Here is a 23878-nt window from a genome sequence, read left to right as displayed (position 1 = left end):
GCCCGGGAGTGGGCGGGTGGGCGCCGTGGGCGGAGCGGCTCGGGGCCGAGCGGCTGGCGGCGGTGTCTGCGAGCTCAGCAGCATCACCGGAGCCGAGCCGCGGAGACTCCGCCTAAGTGCCACCCAAACTCTCCTCCCGCACCGCGGACGCACGGAGGCGGTCGAGCAGGAGCATCCTCGCCGAGCCCCGAGCATCCTCGGCCCCGTGCGCTCCCGCCCCCGCCCGGGAAGGCTGGGCTGCGGGAGGCGGCCGGGCGCCCGCGCCTCGCCAGGGCCACCACAACAAAGGCGGCCGCCTCCGGGGCTGGGTGCCGGCGGAGGACCATGACAGCCCGGGCTCGCCCGCTGCCCAGTCCCGCCGCCGGGAGGGCGCCGCGGTGAGCCGAGCAGGGACGCGGCCGCCGCCGGGCGTGGATCCGAAGGTGCGCTCGCGCCGAACCCAGGCCATCGAGGAGGGGCGGGCCAGGCCGCGAAGATGTCCTCGGCCGTGGGGCCCCGGGGTCCCCGCCCGCCCACCGTGCCTCCCCCGATGCCCGAGCTGCCCGACCTGAGCCACCTGACCGAGGAGGAGAGGAACATCATCCTGGCGGTGATGGACCGGCAGAAGGAGGAAGAGGAGAAGGAAGAAGCCATGCTCAAGTAAGCCAGCCGGCGGGGCCCGCCGAGCCTCCCTCCCGCGGGCCGTTCCCCGCTGCCGCCCGGTCCTCCCGGCTGGGGGTGGGGGCGGGGCGGGCCGGGTGCTGGGTGCGGGCGGAGGCGCCTGCCTGGGGGCGCGGGCCCGAGAGGCCGGGGCAAGGAGGCGGGTGGGGGTGCGGGACAGGTGTCAGGAGAGGATGCGCTGAGCCCTGAGCCAAGGAACCTGGGGAGACGATGGCTGGGGACCGAGGTGCAGGAGAGGACTGGGTGCGCGGGGGCCACCCGGGGGTGGGATGTGCGGAAGCTCAGAAGAGCAGATGTCGCCCGAGTAGAAGGAAGGGGCCCCGGAGCCGGAGCAGAGGAGGGGCAGGCGCTGAACAGGCAGGAAGGCGAGGTGGGGAAGAGCTGCCAGAATAGCTCTTCTTGCCTTGGAGTTGTTGAGCAGGTTGGGGTTACCCCAGCCAAGGGTGCCAGCATTGATGCAAGAAAGATGCTTATTTTGAGTGTTCATTTTGCTACTCATTCATCTCGCAGCCCGAGGTTGGGTCTTTTTTTTTTTTTTTTTCTAAGGCAGTTGCCATCTTTGGTAACCTGCCTCCCCAGCTTCTCTTTAACCTTTGATTCAGGGTCTGCTACACAGAAGACCTGTGTGAAGACATTTTCTTCCCCATATATAATGCCATTGGCAATGCAAAGTTTTTAACAATGAGAGAAGCTGATGGGTACCCTGGCCTGAATAAAATACAGGTTCCTCCTTACTGGTTTCCAAGGGAGCGCCAGGGCCTGCTCCTTCCTGGTGCAAGCCTTACAATAGAGGACTGAATCTTTGCACACATCGGCCCTTCTTTAAATCCCATCAGCCAACCCTGCGAGGGACCTCTGTACAGTGCCCCTTTTAGCTGGGTCTGGGGAGGGGACAGACTGGTGGCTGGTGATGTAGGCATGGGCGACCCTGTCCTGCCACCTGCCTTAGTCTCAGGCCAACCCGCCCTGGGGTGCTGGCTTTCCTGCACCTGCTTCCCACCGCTGATGATGAGTGGAGTTGGAGGGGACTTCCCATAGAGGGGTCTCCCAGTATCGGGGAAAGTTTTCAACTTGGCAGTGAGAGGGTTCAGAGCCCCGATGGAGATGAGCTCCTTGGAGCCCCAAGTTAAGGCCAGAAGGTGTGTCCGGGGGCAGAAGATTTGTGTGAAGAGCCGAAAGGGAGCCTGTTGCATCTGGAGTTAGTGAAGAGAGAAGGAGGGATGGCAAAAGGGTGATACCCACCCGAGCTCAGGGCAGCCAGGGATGCTCCCCCACCCACCCTCGGGAAGGCCTCCGAAAGAGAAGATGCTGCCACAGGAGGGGGGTTTTCCTCCTTCTGCCTGGGTGCAGCAGCGGCTGGCAGGAGAGAGCTGGAGGGAGCTGTGTCCCCGACCTGCTGGGTCTCCACCAGCACGGCTGCAGCCCATATCGGGGAGAGGGTGCACTGAGAACAGCTGTTGGGGCCGATCAGCACACAGGGAGAAACTCAGTCATCTCTGCCCTTTTATGGTAGACTCCGAGAGGAGCCATTAACTCGGAAGGCCAGAGTTGGCCTGGTTCTATGAAGAGCAGCAGGTTTCTAAATTCCCTGTCCCTTCTTATCCAAAACAAAAAACAAAGACTTTAAGCCTCCTCCCTGCTTGAGGCAGGCAGAACCTCCTTAATCTGCTGCCTGTCCCTGGCGCTGCAGGCTTCCCCTCTTCTGAGACTGGAAGTAATGGATGGTGTCTGCTGGTGCTGCTGTCTGTCTGTCTGGTTGTCAGTCCGTCTGTCCTCCCCGGCCGCCGCCCCTGCCACCTGCCCCAGACATCTCTCCTGCCGAACAGGACGCGCCGTTTGGCTCCCATTTCTTTGGTGTTCGCTGCACACAGCAGGTGGACGGAGGCCTCCAGCCGCCGATGGAAAACATGGGAGGCTGCCTGACGGGGTCCGACCGGGAAGGGAGGTGCAGGGCACGCGGGTGGGCGTCACGCCTCTTCATTGGCTGTTTCAGGGCTGACAGAGAGTGAGGGACTCTAGTGGGGAGGGTGCATCCTGGTAGTGATCAGATCCTACCGGCTTCTATGGACAAATAAAAATGAAAGATGCTGTCCAACTGCTCACGTGGAAGGCATCGTTCCCGCTGCTGTGCCCGCGACTGCTCTCCTGCACACAGCGCTCCTTTATTGCAGATTCACAAAACGTGACAGGGTGTGATGCTGTCACACCACAGCATCCGTAACCCCGGGGCCTGAGCACTAACTCTGTCAATCAGCCTAATGTCTTGGCCTTCCTTGCCCTGGCAGATTGGGCATGCTTTGGAATCCCAGTTTGCTGAGATATAAGTCTGCCCTGTTATCAGCTCATTGGTGGAACAGAGCTGTACTTTTTTTCTAGAGGGCACTTTATGTCTTAAAAACAAGATCCTTCAGGGGTATTCAGATGACACAACTATGTGGGAACGTAATGACACACAGTCATGGGTGGTGGCCCTTTCTAAACTTTGCATAGAGATAGATTGGAAAAAAGCAGGAGGCTTTTCACAAGGTTTTGAAATAGTTGTTAAATCAGAGACAAGTTTTTGTGATAATGCGTGGTCATCACAGCGCATATATAAGAAACTGCTCTCACAACAGGTCCTACAAAGCTAAAGTCCTGGTGACGGAACATTTAGACATAAAATTCACTTTAGTCATTACTGTAGAGTCATCCCCTTGGGCTCCCTACCTACTGTGTGTACTTGCTGTTCACAATTTGTAAAATCAGATGTCAGCAGAGAGAAGAGAGAAAATGGATGGGCGAATATGCCAAAGAAATGTTATACAATATCAATTACAATATATTCATGCAGTTTCATGAGCCTTGATTTTATATTACTGCTTGAATTTTGTCTTGATAATGTCTTTAAATTTTAATAAATAGAAAAGAATAATGAAGCTAATTTCACCTTAAGATTTCAGAAGAGAAATTCTTTGAAATTTGTAAATAATTTGTCATAAAAATAATTTGTCTTGTTGGCAAGGTACACTACTTTTAGACACCATTGCCATATAGTAATTACTAGACATAGTTTACTCCTGAAAATAATTTCTAATGGTTTGATTTATTTCCCTGCAAATATAAGGTCTTTCTTAATCTTAGGGTTTCGAGGTGTGTTGGTGTGGGTAAGACTATGTGTTCTAGAAGTTTTTTGGAACCTAACTTCCTCAATGAATACTCCTTGAGGTAACTGTCACCAGACACCAGGAGCCAATATATTACATGGGTTGAAAACTGTGTTATCCTGGGACCTAAATCAAAGAAGATCTTATTAGATCTAAAATCTTATTCCCTTTTTATAAAAGCTTCATAGAGAAAAGAGCTACAGAGTAGCAAGACAAGAGAAAAAAATATAGAAGCGGAAAATGAAAGTGATTGCTAGAGGCAGGGAGTTGAGAATTGTGTCAGAATATTTAATAGAACTACTAAGATTTATTGAGCATTTACCTCATATTGGCCATTATCCTAAGTGGTTATTGAAGCAAATCCCAAAGAGTTGAACTGTGTTCAAGTTTGATATGTGTGTATTTGGATTCTCCCAAAGAGCTTGTGTAGAAGGTAATCATGTCACCCCTAGATCCTTGCCCTGCCCTTAGAGGGTTCCTGTGGTACCTTGAATCGCCTCACACAACATAGCCCAACCAGGTCCAGACCTTTTATGCTAAGTCTGAGCACCGTTCCTACATGCCACTCTGCCCTTCTACCAAGAAGAAGAAACCTGAATTTCATCCACCTCTTCTTTAAGTTCATGCCTGTTCTTCTTTCAGTGTCAGAGAAGGAGTTTGGCAGAAAGTTAGGCTGATTCAGAGGATGAGCTGCTGATTATAGGAGAACCAGGAGCTTCACCCACGCTCTTAATAGGGTCTCCCAGTGGAGTGAGGGCAAGGGAATTATCTCCAATTTTAAGGTTATAAAAAGCATAATGGAAAGTCCATTAAAGTTGGGTCAAGCATTTGGGGGTTCAGGTTTTAGTTCTGCCACTTACATTGTATAAATGTGGGCAAGAAAATTCAGTTGGGATTCTAGGAGGCTCTGTCTTTCTTACAAATCCTGCAATTCATGGTGTGAATTGATTTATAAAGGATATTGAGTTTGGACTTCTCCATCTCTCTTAACAGAGAACCTCGCACCCACTAACTCTTCAGACCTCCGTAACACCTACTTCCTTTATGAGAGGAGAGACAAAAGAGGGGGTAGAACCCTTGTACCTTCAGCTTTTTTTTCCTCCTTTTTCTCCTCCAACCAATTATAATATTATGATTCAAAATTCATCCAGCAGTCTCAGTTGGCAACTGGGAAATGGAGGAATGGTAGCAGAGGGCTTCTGGAATGGAGTGAGGGCAGAGTCCCCAAGAAGGCAGATATCATCTTTTCATGGATATTTGCATAAATTTTCATATATTACACCCCAGAATACTCTTTCCTGTTGCTGAGTCAGGGGTGCATAAGGGGGAAAATAAATATTAATTTAAGAATGCTGCTAAAGCATGAGCAGGTGTCTGCTCGGCCCAGGGTTCTGTGTTAAGTAGAAAAGTCTGGGGGATAAAATGTACCCTTTCACCCAGAGTCTAGTCTCCTTCACATTCCTAATTGGGTAGGGTTAAATTTAGGGAAGATTGTCCCTGAATTATTGTAGTTTTCTGATTCAACAAAAACCTATGTTAGTAAATATGCATACCTAGTACTAGGTCCCAAAATGCTTCTGGAGAAAATTCAGAAAAGAAAATCCTAAAAAAGTGAAAGTGAGGCATTATCCAAGAGAAGAGAGGGTAAGAAACATAACACTTAGTTCACATTTTTGCCAACCTGTCTTGCCTCTCCTTTCCCTCTGAGTATTCTCTCTTAACCAGAAGCGAACCACTGCTTAAGTAGATTCCTAAATCTGCAGTAGAATGTGGAAACCAGTGGGGACTGCAGGCACCCCTGCTGACTTGAATAGAAACACAGCATCTTGAGAGTGTTACTTGCTCAACTGGTTAGATGAGAAGAAAGGTTTGAGTTCAACCTATGCAGAAAGAGTCAGGTTCCTGCCAAGATATCAAATAGCAATGTCTGCAATAATATTATTGCTCTCTAACATCTGTAATATGCTGATGAGATTACTGTACCATGGCTTGTAAAGCCTGTTGTATTACATTTCATTTATCTTTATGGACTGTTTTATATTTTTAAGCAGCTTTCTACATGTTGTTCTATGATAGGAGCTGGATATTTTAGAACTTGTCCTGGGAGTTGAATTAAGTTGGCCTGAGGCATATGACGATGAAAGTAATAGAACCCAGAACCCACATACATGGACTCCAAATCTTTAGTGTTCTTAAAAGTCTTTTCAAAACTGCACCAAGCTGTGGGTATCAGGGTTAGTTTCCCTCTTCTGTCGGGGAAGGAACTTAACCTTTGGTCATTTGGCTGCATACATTACATATTTTACTCTGCCCCACGCTCATCTCCTGAGAGGGTTATTCTGTGAGTATTCTATTGCTACTAGTTTCTTTTAGTGAAATTTCCAGAACTAATTTGGTTTCTTCCAAACTGTTGCCTTATGACATTTGATCCTAGATCCAGAAAATAAACCTAAAAGGAGCAAAAAGATGTCATGTGAACAGTGACATTTTCCAGCCTTTTCTGAGGACCCCAATCACACCCAGGCTCTGGATCTGGCCCACCTCCTGTGCATCTGGGTTCTCTAATCTGGCTCATTTGCTCACAGAGTTCTCAAATCCCTTTGCACTTTCCCACCGTGAGGTTCTCTCTTCTCTCTACTATTGTTATAAATTTTATGTGTTAGGTAGGTTATTTCTAACAAGATATCATGTGATAATAAATTCACCAAATAAGACCACTTTGCCTGGTGTTAGGGTTGGGTCAGGCACTGGGCTGTTGGGTAGAGTAAAGAGAAAATCTTTTGCTTTAGCCAGATGTTGGCTAGGTCCTACCCCTTCAAAACTGCCATGGCCAGAAAGGAAGGTGAGCATGAGAGAGTGGGACAGAGCAGTGGACTACATTCAGCTCAACACTGTCATATTCCGTAGGTGTAAACATCAATAAGTTAACCCATCTGTGCCCTGATTTCTTCTGTGTAAAGTCAAATTGCTAATGTCTGCTTTTTTAATTTATGAGGCTTTAGCATGATGGTACAGGCACCCTTAAACTTCCAATTGCTGTACCAAGAAAGGTGGCATTATTAACTTTACTGTGTAAAACTACAGAAGATTCCCAGGAGCACCTTTTCCTGTGATGGCTGCAGCTTCTAGAGGTCCTGCTGAGATTGGTCCTTGTGGAAAAATCCATCCATCATGTTGTGCTAGCTGGGTGGTGTGACCAGGGCTATAGCCTCCAGGGTATGAATTTGGCAAAGAGATCAAAGGTAAAATGAGTCCAGGGTTTGACCTGAGGTTATTTTTACCTTCCTTCTTTCTCATTAAATGGCTCATAAATGTCTTTGCAGGAAAAGCAATGTGGGAAAAATGGTAAAGTTTGAAATGACTAAAAGGCAACCCCAATCCAAAAATGAGAAGAGAAATTAGCTTAGGGTCATTCCATCATCTTTGCTAGAAAAGAATTGGAGAAACAGACGATTTTAGTGTCAAAAGATTTAATTAATTATTCACTGTAAATTAGAATATGGGGCCATATACTTGCCAAGCAGAAGTTCCTATTTCATGTCAGTTAAGTGTTGGGTACAGAATAGATTTAAATATGGCATGTTTAAATTGAAGAATTTTTTAAGATTCTGTGGTGGATGTCTTGGGTTTTCTGTATTTAATTTCTTATGCTTTTATATCAGGCTTATGTACATGTATTATGATCTAAGTAAGTGTTCTTTGGATGATGAGAGGGGAATATATTGCAGAAATGACATTAATTTTTAAAAATTTGTTTGGGTGAAGTACAACGTTGTGTTAGTTTTTGCCATAGAGCAAAGGGATATGTTTATATTTATATCAGTAACAGCAAAGTTATTTATATATGTATTATTTTGTATATTCTTTTCCATTATGGTTTATTGCAAGATATTGTATCATTTCCTGTGCTGTACAGTAGGACCTTGTTGTCCATCCATACTGTATATAATCCTATATATAGTAGTTTGCATATGCTAATCCCGAATTCCTAATCCATCTCTCTCCCGCTCTCCACCGACCCCAGCAACCACAGATCTGTTCTCTGTGTTTGTGAGTGCGTTTGTGTCTTGCAGATATGTTCATTTGTGTTGGATTTCAGATTCCACCTATGAGTGATACCATATGGTATTTCTCTTTCTATACTTCACTTAGTCTGACTAGGCCTACCCATGTTGCTGCAAATGGCATTGTTTCATTCTTCTTTATGGCTAAGTAATATTCCACTGTATAGATGTACCACAACCTCTTTATCCATTCCTCTGTTGATGGACATTTAGGTTCCTTCTGTGTTCTGGGTATTGTGAGTAATGCTGTAGTGAATATTCAGATGCATATATCTTTTCAAATTATGGTCTTCTCTCGGTATTTGTGGGGCTTCTCTTGTGGCTCAGTGGTAAAGAATCAGCTTGCAGTTTAGGAGAAGCAGTTTCAATCCCTGGGTGGGGAGAGTCCCTGAAGAAGAAAATGATGACCCACTCCAGTATTGGTGCCAGGAGAATCCCACAGACATAAAACCCTGGCAGGCTACAGTCCATGGGTCACAAAGAGTTGGACACGACTAATCTGAGCACACATGCACTAGAATATGGGCCCAGGAGCGGGGTTGCTGGATCATATGGTAATTCTATGTTTAGTTTTTTGAGAAATCTCCATACTGTTCTCTAGAGTGGCTACACCAATTTACATTGCCACCAACAGTGTAGGAGAGTCCCATTTTTCTCCACATCTTCTCCCACATTTATCATTTTTAGACCTTTTAATGATGCGCATTCTGACCAGTGCTAGGAGATAACCTCATTGTAGCCTTGATTTGCATTTCTGTGATAATTCATGATACTGAGCCTCTTTCCATGTGCCTATTGGACATTTACATGTCTTCTTTGGAGAAATGTCTATTTAGGTCTGCGGAATTAGCTTTAGATATTCCGTAATCTGTTGCTAACTTGTGAAAACTTTTCATACACATGAACATTTATTTAACTATAAAATAAAATATTAAAAAGGAAAGTAGTTATATATGTTGGCTTGCCCAGGACAGTATCTGTTGATGCCAATTTCATCCTATAATTAGAGCTAGTACCTCTTTCTCTCAATTTTGAATTTCAATCTGAATGATAACTTAAATTATGTCCCTCTTTGTAGATTTTGCTTTCCCTGAACCAAATTATTCATTTAGAACTTCAGAAAGTCAAGTAATTAATGGTCATAGAATATAGAAGTCAGTAATTATCAATAAGTAACACAGCAAGGTGTGGACGTAGAATCTTGAAAATCATTGTTTTGTAAATGGAAAAGCATCTGCTGAGAATCACGTATTATGTTTTATGGATTCTCAGTGAAATGCTATGTTTAATGGCAAAGGTGAATTTAAAAGTTCAAAACACTTTTCAAATAACAGTAACTAGGAATGCAACTATATGCAGGACTCTCTCTATGAAGATTTTTGTTTGGGACTTGCAAAGGAGCAGCCTATGGTTTAGAGAAGATATTTAAATAGATTTTAGGAAGAAATATACTGATAATTCCTCTATATTATATGTAGTAAAACAAGATAATTTTTTAGAAAGTAATTTCATGAAATTTGAAAGCAAATGCTTAATTAGATATGGAAACATGTATAATATCACATAAGAAATGAATCACCAGTCCAGGTTGGATACAGGATCCTTGGGGCTGGTGCACTGGGATGACCCAGAGGGATGATACGGGGAGGGAGGTGGGAGGCAGGTTCAGGATGGGGAACTCGTGTACACCTGTGGTGGATTCATGTTGATGTGTGGCAGAACCAATACAATATTGTAAAGTAATTAGCCTCTAATTAAAATAAATTAATTTAAATTAAAAAAAAAGAACCATAATGAAACAAACATATATGTTTATCTAATATAAAGTATAACACTTTGCTGATGATTTCCATATTATTTAGTATCATATTTTCTGTATTTCCCATAATTATGCCAGATAATTATCCTCTATTTTTGTACAGCAGCACTCAGTTGTGTCCAACTCTTTGCCACCCCATGGACTATACAGTCCATGATATTCTCCAGGCCAGAATACTAGAGAGGGTAACCCTTCCCTTCTCCAGGGGATCTTCCCAACCCAGGGATTGAACCCAGGTCTCCCTCATTGCAGGCAGATTCTTTACCAGCTAAGCCACAAGGGAAGCCCAGTTATCCCCTGGAAGATGCCATTATATTCAGATAGAGAAGAGATGTGAATTGAAAACCAATTAAGGTATCTGTGCTGTCTTGTAAGTATCTTACCAGCTTAGCTTTTTTTTCGTAGACTTTGATTCATGATCTGTATATTCACAAATGAGGACTAGTGTAAGTAGTGGTTATTGATGGGGTTTTTTGTCTGTATTTGTTAAACTTTATGTAGTGTATTAAATTAGTTCCAACTTATGTTCCTGTACCTAAAGCATTCTTGACTGATATTTGAACAGTGTTCTTAATCTCAAGCATATCAAGTTATTTTATTTATTTATTTTTTACATATAAATTTATTTATTTTAATTGGAGGCTAATTACTTTACAATATTGTATTGGTTTTGCCATACATCAACATGAATCCTCCATGGGTGTGCACTGGGATCAAGTTATTTTAAAGTTGTAAGTGATGAGTGCACAAAAGCCATGTGACACATTTTTCTTGTTTAAACATAGCTCTTAACACACAAGGAGGAGCTCTTTGTTCTGTTTTCAACTTATGGGGTTTATATTTTAGAAAAAAAATAGATGGTATATGAAATATCTAAGGAATTCATAAATCAATGTATCAGGTCTTTTTAAATATGGAGTATTATCCCAGGTAGTTCAGACAGTAAAGAATCTGCCTACAATGCAGGAGACCTGGGTTTGACCACTGGGTTGGGAAGATCCCCTGGAGAAGGGCATGGCAGCCCACTCCTGTATTCTTGCCTGATAATTCCATGGGAAGAGGAGCCTGGCAGGACTCCTTTGGGGTCGCACAAAGAGGGACATGACTAAGCGACTAACACACTCACACGGATCCACGTTCAGAAGTTCTATCCAGGTCAGAAAGATTAGTTAGTATCTTAGCAGAAAGAGACGAAAACAAAAGTAAAGTAACCCAATGGCTTTCTTTTTATTTTTCACCCAGTTTAGCAGATTTATCTGCCTTAGCTATCTCTGTCTTGTAATATATTGAAGTGTAAGCCTTCTTTCCTAACCCTTTCTTTTTCTTCAGAAAAAAATGATATGTTTTACATCCTGTTATCTGAAATATAGGCCTATAGGTATCAGCTGGCTAATATACTCTAGATATTAATTTTTTGGTAACAGTAAACATTATAAAGAAATTCTGTTTTGATATTCCTCACGATAATCATGACAAATGTCACAAAACGTGATTTGGAGAAATAAAATAACATAAAATCTTATCTTTAGGCTGAATACTTCAATGTACAGATTCTCTGTTCCTTAGGCAAAAAATAGTGACCTAATATATAGCAGCCTGAAGTAAAATCTTGATGCCTGTCTTAAAAAGATTGTACAATCTGAGTTTTGTTCCAGACATAAGTATTAGAAAGGGATTTCATGGTATTTGGAGCTTCAAAGGTCTGAGCTATAATATTCACTGTATGATAGATAATCAGTCAGGTGACTTTCCAGTCCTGCCTTCTAAAAGACAGCAAAGTGGAAGATTCCTGGAGGCACAGGTGCAGTTTTAAAAAGTCAAAGTCCAAGTGGATAAACAAGAAGGTCCTACTCTAGAGCACAGGGAACTACATTCAACACCTTGTGATAAACCATAATGGAAAAGAGTCTGAAAAATAATGTGCATATGTGTATAACTGAATCACATTTCTGTACAGTAGAAATTAGCACAACATTGTAAATCAGCTATACTTCAATAGATATATTTTTTTTTTAAGTTAAAAAAGAAAAACATGGTCCTGGCCATTGGGGTCAGATATGGTAAGGTAGGGCATATCTTAGAAAACATGACGTATGTACTTTGGAAAAGGCTAATTAGGTAGCAAGACAAATTGTGCAGAATGAGTGGTGGTTATAAGAGCTGGAGGACTTTTGGAAGCTCCCTCTTGCCCTTCCTTCTATAATTTCATTTCCTTCTGATTTGCCTTCTTCTGTGTGGTTTCTGATCATGAACTCAGTCACCCGTATGTGTCAATGATCTCGAGTCTGTATTACAACACTGAAATTATCTACCAAATCCTGAATTCACATACCTTACCTCTTGCTAAATTGTCTCCACCTGGATGCCCCATGGGTGCTTCAAACTGAGTCTTATCCTTCATCCATTTCTTGATTTTCTGCATCAGCCCTACAAACACTTGTATGAGTCTTATCTGTGTGGGTAGATCACCATTGCCACCCCTTACTCACTGTGTTGTCAGATCCTTCAGGTTCGATCGTCTGACTGTGTACACTGTCACCTCAGCATCAGCCCTGAGAGCAAGGTCGTTCTCATCTATGTCTGTCACATAAGCACAGAGCTTGCCATGGGATAGGTACCTGGATTTCTAAACTGTGTGCATGAATGAATGAGCACATCCAGAGGATGTGGGGCGAAAGAGTCATCTAAGGCTGCTGGATAGATTCATAGGGTATGAGTAGGTGGCTGGAGTGGGAAGTGTATTCTAACTAGGAGAATTCTATCAGCTTATTCTGAAAGCAAAAAAAATGAGCTGTGTATTTTGACTATTGAGAGAACCATGTTGGCCAGAATTGATGAGAAGGACATACTGGTTGTTAGATATTACAAGGTGAAATTGAAGTAAGATTTTCAGATGATATGTTGTACTCTTAATTTATCATTCACGGCTTTGTGAAGGACAGCATTCTGACAGTGTATGAATGCCAGTGTCGGAGGATGTAAACAACACATTTTAAAAAGTAATCCTCTAGACAGACAAGCTTAATGGAAACATTTCCTTTGAATACAAACATTAGTAACTTCAGTGAGAGTTTAAAGCATAATATGGATTCTCTGATTTGATAGTTAGAATTAGATCAGATGATTATGACTGTAAAGCATTATACTTTTGTAAAATATTATATTTTTAAATGCTTTCTGGTTAAGTCATCTTCTAAACTTTTTTTAAAATTTGAAATATAGTTGATTTATAATGTGTTGATTTCAGATGTAGAGCAAAGTGATTCAGTTATACACACATACACATATATGTATTCTTTTTCAGGTTCTTTTCCCTTATAGGTTATTATAAAATATTGACTATAGTCCCTTGTGCTATACAGTAGTCATTGTTGATAATCAATTATATATATACATATATATAATAGTGTGCATATGGTAATCCACTCTCCTAATTTGTCTCTCCCCTCCTTTGCTCTTTGGTAACCATAATTTTGTTCTCTGTCTGTGGGTCTGTTTCTGTTTCTTAAATGATTTCACTTGGATTAATTTGTAGGTTCCACGTATAAGTGTTACATTTAATATCTGTCTTTCTCTCTGGTTTACTGAGAATGATCATCTCTAGGTCTGTCTGTGCTGCTGCAAATGGCTTCATTTCATTCTTTTTTATGACTGAATAGTATTCCACTATATATCTGAACCACAGCTTCTTTACCCATCCTTTTCCAAACTTAAACCCCTCAAAGACAAGAATCTGCTCTTACGCATTTTCATATTTCCACTGCCTAACCTGTGGCCAGTAAACAGTGGGGCCTCAGTAAGTGCTGCTTGAGCTGAGATGCACTGTCTGCATGCTGAGGACACAAACACACTCGTCTTTGACACAACACAGTTCGACTGAGTTGAAATGTGAATGCAAGCTTAGAGGGTGCCTTGTCCAGGTCTGGCAAATATTCAGAATGCACAGACAACTTCCTGAAGCTAGAACAGTATCGCCGATAAATGTCAGATGCCTCAAAACCCTTCTGCATGGAGTATTCCAGGCCATCAACTGATGAGAGTTGCAATCAAGATAACACATTTTAGCCACTGAATATTTATTCCAGCTCCACTTTTAAGACAAGAAAACTGAAGCCCAGGGATTGTTTCCACTTTAATTAGTAATTGGCAAGAGAGTTAGGTATAAGACTTGGGGTTTTCGTTCTCCTGGTCCAGTGTTTTTTCTACTGTCACACTCTCTCCCCATGGGTCATTTTAATGACCATCAAATTCAAATGATTATTTTTTTTTCAAATTTGGTTTCATTTGTCTGCTCTATATGGTTATATCCTGTTATAGAAAACTCCAAGGAAACCCCTTATTTATTTTGATGATTTTGAATTTGGTTATATTTACTATTACTCATAATAAGTAGGTAATTTACAGGGATCAAGAAACACTTTATTTAAAGATTTCATTTTCAGTGGTATTTGTTACAATTCTATTTAAGTTGTATCAATAATTATTAACTGTGATCATTTTATTTTTAATTTTTAATACATCTTGAAAGAGACAATGTTTTCAGTATGCAGTAATTTATTCATGATTTCAAAGAGCTTTTCCTACCATGCATTTGAATTATATACAGATTAAATTCATATTTTGTTTTATCAGTAGGAAAAATCAGCTGGTCTTTGTTCATTCTGAGAACTTTCCTTGGTTCTCTCTCATCTGGAGGTTTGATTTCAGGTAGACTATTGGTTGGGCTTCCCAAGTGGTGCTAGTGGTGAAGAATCTGCCTGCCCATGTGGAACACTGAAGGGACACAAGTTCAATCCCTGGGTTGGGAAGATCCCTTGGAGAAGGAAATGGCAACCTGTTCCAGTATTCTTGCCTGGAAGATTCCATGGGCAGAGAAGCCTGGTGGGCTACAACCCATGGGCTTGCAAAGAGGCAGACATGACTGAGCAACTGAACACACACACGCAGACTATCGGTCAGTAACCCAAAGAAAGAATCAGTAGGTTAGGGAAGGGGGTGGTATCCTATATATAGATCTGTGGACACTCCCACTCATCAACCCATCTGTACTTATCCACCTCACACCCACACACCGAAAATGTATTCTTTCTATAAAGTCTTTTTTAAGGAGTTTAATTTTACCTCATTTAGAGAATTGGCATGATCTAGACATTCCTCACTTACTTTTTTGCATTACGTAGTTTCACTTATTTATTTTTAAATTTTATTTTATTGTGGTAAAAGTCATATAATATAAAACAGACTATTTTAACCATATTTCCTGTACAGTTCAGTGGCACTAAGCATATTAACATTGTGTACAACTCTCACCATCATCCATCTCTCAAAATTTTCGCTTTCCTAAACTGAAACTCTGTCCGTATTAAACAGTAAGTCCCCATTACCCCTCCCCACCCCAGCCCTTGGCACCTCCGAATGTTCTTTCTGACTCTGTGAATTTGATGATTCTGGATATCTCGTGTAAGTGGAATCAACAGTATTTGTCTGCACCTAATGTATATTGGAATGCACTTTAAGGTTATCTTAAAATGTATGTCCTACAAAGTTGTTCCTTCTTTTTTCCCTTTGTGCTATACAGTATTTTTGTAAGCACAACCTATCTTATGAACTTTGCCTCAATGAGCATTCTGGAAGAAGCAGTCCTGTTTCCATATATGCCCACCCTGGCCATAGTGATTGGACTAAAGATATGATCCCAGTCCAGATGATTCATTGACCAACCAAAAACTAGTAAGGTTCTCTTTCAAAATGAAAGTAAGAAACAATCAGGGAGTCAGGAGAGTGAGTGATACCCATTCATTTTTTCTTGGAACAGAAATGGACTGAGCATTTATGATATGCCAGGAATTGTACTGAAATTAATAGAATTATCCAGAGTCCATGCCCTTTGCAGGGGGAGATGTATTTCACTTAAGTCAAATCAAAATTAAATGAGAAATTAATATATCTGATAAATGCAACACAGGACAATACATGAGCCTTTGATAATATAAGCCAGGAATTCTGATTGAGATCAGGCTGGCCAAGAGTGGAAGTGACAGTGAGACTGAACGAAGATCTGAGGATGAGGAGGAGTTAGTGAGGCAAAAATGGAGAGGGGTACCCAGCCAGTGAGAGAAGCAGAGGGTCTCAGGTAGGGAAGGGAGGGGTGATTCTGAAAAAGGGGAAGGAAACCAGTGTCATGGAAGAGCAGAAGGATGGCTTGAGAGGGTCTTGGAGAGTAGAAGCCTAACAACCTGAGGTCTTCCAGGTCATGTAATAGAGGTTTATCTTCATCTGAAGAGCCAAAAGACTTTGAGGAGAGATATGATATAAGCCTATTAGTATAAGATCCATCTGGCTCCAATATCTAGACATGATTGGATGGAGCATAGGTATGTGTAAAGACTCGGGGAGGCTATTGCAGGACTCTGGGTGAGAGATGTGAGAGGCAAGGGCTTTGTGGAAATGGCAAAATGTTAGGACTGGAGAGAGATTTGGTATGCCAGAGCCACATTTTTTTTTTTCCTTTTAATAGCTTGAAAATGGATTAACTTCTGACTTGTACCACCAGAAAGGGAGATCCTATATCTTGTCTTGGTTATTTTGCTTCTGCAGGCTGGAGGTTTGGACCTTAGAAGAAAGATGGTTGGAAATGTAAACTCCCAGTGAGCCACCTCTGCACAGGTACCAGAGATGCTACAGATGAAGATGAGTGATTAGATCCAGAGCAGGAGAAAACCTAGGAATTAGCCTTAAAGGAACTTTACCTTTCAAAGCAGAAAAGCAACAGTAACCTTCCAAAGGCATTGTAAAGGAGCAAAGGATAAAACTTTGGAGATATCTTGTTACACCAAACAAAAGGGAAAAGAGAATTTCAAGGAGGATAAGGCACTCTCACTAGGATGCCTAAAATGAAGGAGACTGGCAACATCCAATGCTAAGGAATGTCATGAGGAACCAGAATTCTCAATTACTGTCTGTGAAAGCATAGTATGGTGCACCACCTTAGAAAACTCTTTGGTAATTGCTGTAGAAGTTAAACATGCTTTTATATTATGACCTAGCAATTTATACCATTTATACCATTCGTAGAGGTTATAGAAAAGAAGAGAAAACATTTCTTTGAAAAAATCCTTTTACAAGAATATTTAGATCAACCTTCTTCATAATAGCTCTAAACTGAAAATAGCCTAGATGTACATCAGCAAAAGAATGAACTAAAAACCTGTGGTATATTCATCCAATGAAATACTATCCAGCAATAAACAGGGGTAAACCACTGGTACGTGAACACACACATGAATCCCAGAAGCATCATGCAGAATGAAAAAAGCCAGACACAAATCACGCAGACTGTAAAATTCCATTTACATGAAGCTCTAGAACACGCAAACCTAATCCATGTGTTAGAAACTAGACTGGCATTCAGCTCTGAGAGCATAGCTGAGGGGTTGACAGGAAGGGGATAGGAGGCAATTTTCTGGAGGGTTAGAAATGTTCTGTATTTTGATAAGGGTGTGTATTATATGTGTGTACGTACTTCTCAAGCCCAATCAAACTGTACACTTAAGATCTATGCATTTCACTGTATGTAAATTATATCTGAATTCATAGAATAATTAATTCAGCTGAGACAGACAATAGAGTGAGAATTGATAAATGGCTATTAGAGTCAGTAACAAGAAATACCACTGTAACTTCATAAAATACACACACATACCTGATGAATGCATTAATTAGCATGGACAAATCTTTCCAGAAGTTTGGGAAGAGGGACATAAGGTATACCAGGGGGTTATGGGAGGCAGGTCCAATGTGGGCCTCCTTTAAATGGTATTTGAATAGAATATGTGTCCATTGGCAGATGAATGGAAAAGGAATTTGTGGTACATATACACAATGGAATATTATTCAACTATAAAAAAGGAAAGCATTTGAGTCAGTCTAATGAGGTGGATGAACCTAGAGCCTACTATGCAGAGTAAAGTAAGTCAGAAAGAGAAAGACAAATATCATATATTAATGCATGTATGTGGCATCTAGAAAGATGGTACTGGTGATCCTATGTGCAGGGCAGGAAAGGAGACACAGACATAAAGCAGAGACCTTCAGCAGTGTTGGGGACGGAGAGGCTGGGATGACTTGAGGGGATAGCATTGAAACATACACTTCAGCGTATGCAAAATAGATAGCAGGTGGGAGTTTGATGTATGAGGCCAGGAACCCACCAGTGCTCTGTGACAATTTAGAGGGATGGGGTGGGGAGGGAGGGAGGTAGGAGGCAGGTTCGGGAGGTTGGAGGTACATGTATGCCTATGGCCGATTCATGTTCATGTATGTCACAGCCCATCACAATACTGTAAAGTAAGTATCTCCCAGTTAATAACAAGGTGACAAAAATAAAAATGTTGATGGAAATAATATAGTGAACAAGATGGCTTGAATAAAGGAAGGTGTAAGTTTGTGACTGGAAAGATGAGGGGCCTTACATCTGATTCTATTTTTCTTGAAGTTGGATTGGAGTCATCTTCTGAGAATGATGGGAGTTGGAGATTTGAGGGTGAGGAAGAAATTCTGAAATATCTGAGTTGGAAAGCAGGATTGTAGATTTGCAGAAGTATCCAGAGGAAGCCACGTTGGGTCATGTGCAAGAGGAGTCAGTGGTGGGGATAGTTTCAGGTAAAAGGGGTGTTTGCTGAGAGAGGCCTTCTGGCTCCCGAGTGAAGAGACTTTGGTGCTGACCTCTGGGCATATTCACAGTGAGGCTGTCTGAACTCTTGGCTGTTCATCTGGATCTTATTTGAGTAGGTTTCTATTTCTTCCAGCCTAAAGAAAGCCATAAGTAAGACTTTCTAGTTCTGCTTTCTGCGCTAGAGATACCAGCTATTCTTAAGTCTGCATCTTTAGTTTTCACGCTCTGAGAGGATATTTTCAATTCAGTAATGAGTACATATTGGGCTAGCCAAGAAGTTTGTTTGGATTTTTCTATAACATCTTACAGAAAACCCAAAAACCAGTTTGGTAAACTCAGCATATATATATACATACATATACGTGTGTGTGTGTGTGTGTGTGTGTGTGTGTGTGTGTGTGTGTGTGTGGTGTACGGGCTTCTCTGGTGGCTCAGACAATCTGCCTGCAATTCAGGAAACAGGGTTCCATCCTTGGGTCAGGAAGATCTGGAGAAGACAACGGCTATACCCACTTCAGTATTATTGTCTGGAGTATTACATGGAACAATGCCTGTGAAAAGAAGAGAACTGAAAGGCAAAGAGAAAAGGAGAAAAGGTAAGATATACCCATTTGAATGCAGAGTTCCAAAGAATAGCATGGAGACATAAGAAAGCCTTCCTCTGTGATCAGTGCAAAATAATAGAGTAAAATAATAGAGTGGGAAAGACTAAAGATCTCTTCAACAAAACTAGAGATACCAAGGGAATATTTCATGCAAAGATGGACACAGTAAAGGACAGAAATGGTATGGACCTAACAGAAGCAAAAGATGTTAAGAAGAAGTCACAAGAATACACAGAAAAGCTATACAAAAAAGGTCTTCATGACCCAGATAACCATGATGGTGTGACCACTCACCTAGAACCAAACATCCTGGAATGCAAAGTCAGTCAGGCCTTAGGAAACATCACTACAAACAAAGCTAGTGGAGGTGATGGAATTCCAGTTGTGCTATTTCAAATCCTAAAAGATGGTGCTGCGAAAGTGCTGCGCTTGATATGTCAGCAAATTTGGAAAACTCAGCAGTGGCCACAGGACTGGAAAAGATCAGTTTTCATTCCAATCTCTAAGAAAAGCAATGGCAAAGAATGTTCAAACTACCACACAATTGCACGTATCTCACATGTTAGTAAAGTAATGCTCAAAATTCTCCAAGCCAGGCTTCAACAGTACATGAACCGTGAATTTCCAGATGTTCATGCTGGATTCAGAAAAAGCAGAGGAACCAGAGATCAAATTGCCAACATTTGTTGGATCATCGAAAAAGCAACAGAGTTCCAGAAAAAAAATCTATCTCTGCTTTATTGGCTATGCCAAAGCCTTTGACTGTGTGAATCACAACAAACTGTAGAAAATTCTTAAAGTGATGGGAATACCAGACCACCTGACCTGCCTCCTGAGAAATCTGTATACAGGTCAATAAGCAAGAGCTAGAACTGGACATGGAAATAGATTGGTTCCAAATCAGGAAACGAGTATGTCAAGGCTGTATATTGTCACCCTGCTTATTTAACTTATATGCAAATTACATCATGAGAAATGCTGGACTGGATGAAGCACAAGCTGGACTTAAGATTTCTGGGAGAAATATCAATAACCTCAGATATGCAGATGACACCACACTTAATGGCAGAATGCAAAAGAGCCTCTCGATGAAACTGATAGAGGAGAGTGGTTTAAATCTCAACATTCAGAAAACAAAGATCATGGCAACCGGTCCTATCACTTCATGGCAAATACATGGGGAAAAAATGGAAACAGTGAGAGGTTTTATTTTGGGGTGCTCCAGAATCACTGCAGATGGTGACTGCAGTCATGAAATTAAAAGACACTTGTTCCTTGGAAGAAAAGTTATTACCAACCTAACAGCATATTAAAAAGCAGAGACATTACTTTGCCAACAAAGGTCCATGTAGTTAAAGCTATGGTTTTTCCAGTAGTCATGTATGGATGTGAGAGTTGGACTGTAATGAAAGCTGAGCGCTGAAGAATTGATGCTTTTGAACTGTGGTGTTGGAGAAGACTCTTGAGTCCCTTGGACTGCAAGGAGATCCAACCAGTCCATCCTATGGGAAATCAGTCCTGAATGTTCATTGGAAGGACTGACGCTGAAGCTGAAACTCCAATACTATGGCCACCTGATGTGAAGAACTGATTTCTTTGAAAAGACCGTGATGCTGGGAAAGATTGAAGCCGGGAGAAGAAGGGGACTACAGAGGATGAGATGGTTGGATGGCATCCCCGACTCAATGGACGATACTGAGTAAGCTCCAGGAGTTGGTGATGGACAGGGAGGCCTGGTGTTCTAGTTCTGCAGTCCATGGGGTCACAAAGAGTCGGACATGACTGAGCGACTGAACTGAACTGAGGAGCCTCATGGGCTACAGTTCAACTGAGTGACTAACACAACAATAATGTGTGTGTGTGTGTGTGCTTGTGTGTGTGTGTGTGTGTGTGTGTGTGTGTGCACATACGCAAACCTTATTTGAAGTCTCCATAAATGAGCACTGTGCTATCAAAAGACATTTCCTTCTTCTCTTCCACATACCTCTCTTTGTTTATGTTCTGTCCTCTCTCTCAGGATGCTCCTGTTTATTTGAGTTGAATGCATTTGGGGACACAGAATAGAGAGTGACATGATTTGCTTCACATCTTTACCATGAGGGACAGCCTGGGACACACGATGTGATGGGAAAATCTCTGAACACCTTAGTTTGACTTGTTTCCCATCTTTGTGGTTAGAGAGTCATTTAGGTTTGCTGTCGGTCAGAGTCCCTAGGAACAGACTCTGAGATGGGGATTCTTGTGCAAGAAGTTTATTAGACAGTGCTTTTGGGATTGACATCTGGATAGGAAGGAACGCAGCAGATTATAAAGAGAGAGAAGCTAGACTTCAGTGCAGGTCCAATAAGACCCCATCAGCCCCTTGGAGGTAGTGACAGTAGTTACAGTATTCTTGCACTGAATGATCACCAGACTCATGCCACCCAGGCCCATGGGACCTGGCCATTGGAGAGCTGGCTCTGGTTAGCAGAGGACAATTCAAAGGGAGGTTTCCCAGTTAAGAGCATCCCCTACATGTGCCTACAGTGAATGGGGCATCTGGACAGCTTTGGGCAGTACCACTTAATTGTTTTAGCTGAAAATCAAACTAAGAAATTTGGTGAATTAAATATTTTTTAACTGCCTGAAAATTTAAGGAAGCAAAATGCTATATATAAAGTCATTTAATGAGATAAACCTATGATTTATGAACAAAATTGAATATTTAAATCAATTTTTGAGACTGTCCAAATTGTACTTCTGTTTGGAGTTTGACGATATCACCAGAATATTAAATTATAATATATAGACTGAAGACAGGGGGAGAAGGGGACGACAGAGGACGAGATGGTTGGATGGCATCACCAACTCAATGGACATGAGCTTGAGCAAGCTTTGGGAGATGGTGAAGGACAGGGAGGCCTGGCATGCTTCAGTCCATGGGGTCGCAAAGAGTTAGATGCCACTGAATGACAGAACAACAACAAAATAGAAAGTCTGAAAATTCCGGTGAGGCAGTGAATAAAATTTGTGGAGGGTGGTGACTTCACTTGGGAAAGATATCTCTGATTTCTTTCTGCATTTGATTGGAAAGATGAGCCTTCATAAAATCTTAATCTGTATAATATTTCTTACCACCACTTTTCCCATATACAAGGCAATTGACCTGGTACCTCAAACAGTATGGAAGATATGCAATGACAGGATTTTTATTCAGTGACAAAAGTTTTGAGACAACTATGATGCATCGTTTAGCAAATGAGACAACTGTGACGCATATGACTCCTCCTATTTAGACCATTCTTCCCCAAACATCCTTACCTCATCCTCTGAAGCGTGTGCTTCTAAAGCACTAAACTCTGTGGACCCCTTATTATCTGTGAAAACAGACAAATGAATTTTAGAGATCTACTCAGGTTTCAGCCTGAGTATCCTTATTAAATTAAAAGTGTATATTTGTCAGAAAAAAATGAGCCAAGCACCTTTCCTGGCTTAACATAGTAAAACTTCATTTCTCACGAGTACTGCTCTGTATGGGTTGAGTGGCCTCTTCTCCTGGGAGGTAGTGACCTCTGGACCACGTGGCCACAGCCAGGGAGGGGATGGATAGGTGAGGTTGAATGAACCCGTGTCACTGCTGCCCATGGGCCACTGGCGGGGTCCAGACAGCTGTGAGAGAGGAGAGGAGCTGTGAGAGAGCATGTGGACATTGGATGAGCAATTTAGAATGATTTAAAAGTCAGTGTTTTATTAATTAAGCTACTTGATGCAAAAAACAAATGTTACTTTCCTCAGTATAGAATTACTAACCCGTTGAAGATAGAGGTCAGTATTTAGGCTCATGGAATTGGAGTCAAAAGGGGACTTCAGCATCCAAATCAGAGGTTTCCACACTGTGTCTGGAGGATTTCCCCCAGAGTTTGGGGAGTGACAGTGAGCAGAGAAGAGAAAGTTGGTGAACAGAGTCTGAGCCCATGGATGCTATAGTGCCATAGCTCCTGCTTTAACCCCAGATCTCAACTTTAGCTGTTTTATAGTTTGCAATTTGGGTATCTTACTAAAAATAAGTACAGTTTTGCAGCTAAAGGAAATGTCTGAAAACCATTCATCCATTCCAATACTATTCCTTTCATAGCTGTGGAGGTTTATTCATCCGTTTAACCAATATCTCTGCTCACTTGCTATGCAGCAGGTGCTGATGTAGGTTGTGAGAGCAGGATTCCTGTCCTGCTCAAGAGAACACTCTGGCATGTCCCAGAGAGCACCAGTGCCCCCAGTATCCAAGTAAGATCTAGAGTCCATTTCCCTAACTCTCAGCCCCGATTGAAATTACAGTACTTTGTGAACTGAGAATATTTGGAAGACTGCTCAGAAATGACTAGCTCTGGAGTGTCTCTACTTCCCATGGAAGATGGCATCTGTCTTGGAGAAAGAACACTAAACCCCTTGAAGTTTTTTTTTTTTTTTTTCCCAAGTCCGAAATATAGGCATCATTTGGACTTCTTTTCTTCCTCACTTCTAATATCTAGTTAACCAAGGAATTTTCCTCTCAGAGTCCAGCATGCATCCATTGCTGCATGCATGCTAAATCGGTTTAGTTATGTCCGACTCTTGTGACGCTATGGACGGTAGCCCACCAGGCTTTTCTGTCCATGGTATTCTCTAGGCAAGAACACTGGAGTGGGGTGCCATGCTCTCCTCCAGGGGATCTTCCCAAACCAGAAATTGAACCCGCATCTCTTACCTTTCCTGCTTTGGCACGAGAGTTCTTTACCACTAGCACCACCTGGGAAGCCCCACACATCCGTTAGGACCAAGTATTATCATTAACAACTAGCATTTGTACCTGCAGCAGAATGTGCTTGCATGCACACTCCTTGTATGTTCCTACTCTGGTGCTATGAAGTAAGACCATTATTACTACTATTTGTGCT

General features: G+C 42.1%; 1 protein-coding gene across 1 annotated transcript in view; it reads left to right on the top strand.

Annotated features, from left to right (window-relative positions):
* The first annotated feature begins 475 nt into the window (after positions 1-475).
* The window catches only part of RIMS1 (regulating synaptic membrane exocytosis 1), a 596921-nt gene continuing 573518 nt past the window's right edge, over positions 476-23878 (top strand). The window contains exon 1 of the mRNA XM_068983550.1: positions 476-639. Coding sequence (XP_068839651.1) covers positions 476-639 — 164 coding nt within the window. The remainder of the gene's footprint in view (positions 640-23878) is intronic.

Source organism: Capricornis sumatraensis, chromosome 11 (assembly GCF_032405125.1).
Source record: "Capricornis sumatraensis isolate serow.1 chromosome 11, serow.2, whole genome shotgun sequence".
In the NCBI taxonomy this organism is placed as follows: Eukaryota; Metazoa; Chordata; class Mammalia; order Artiodactyla; family Bovidae; genus Capricornis; species Capricornis sumatraensis.
Note: the sequence above shows the minus strand (reverse complement) of the source record. Positions and strands in the feature narration are given on the sequence as shown.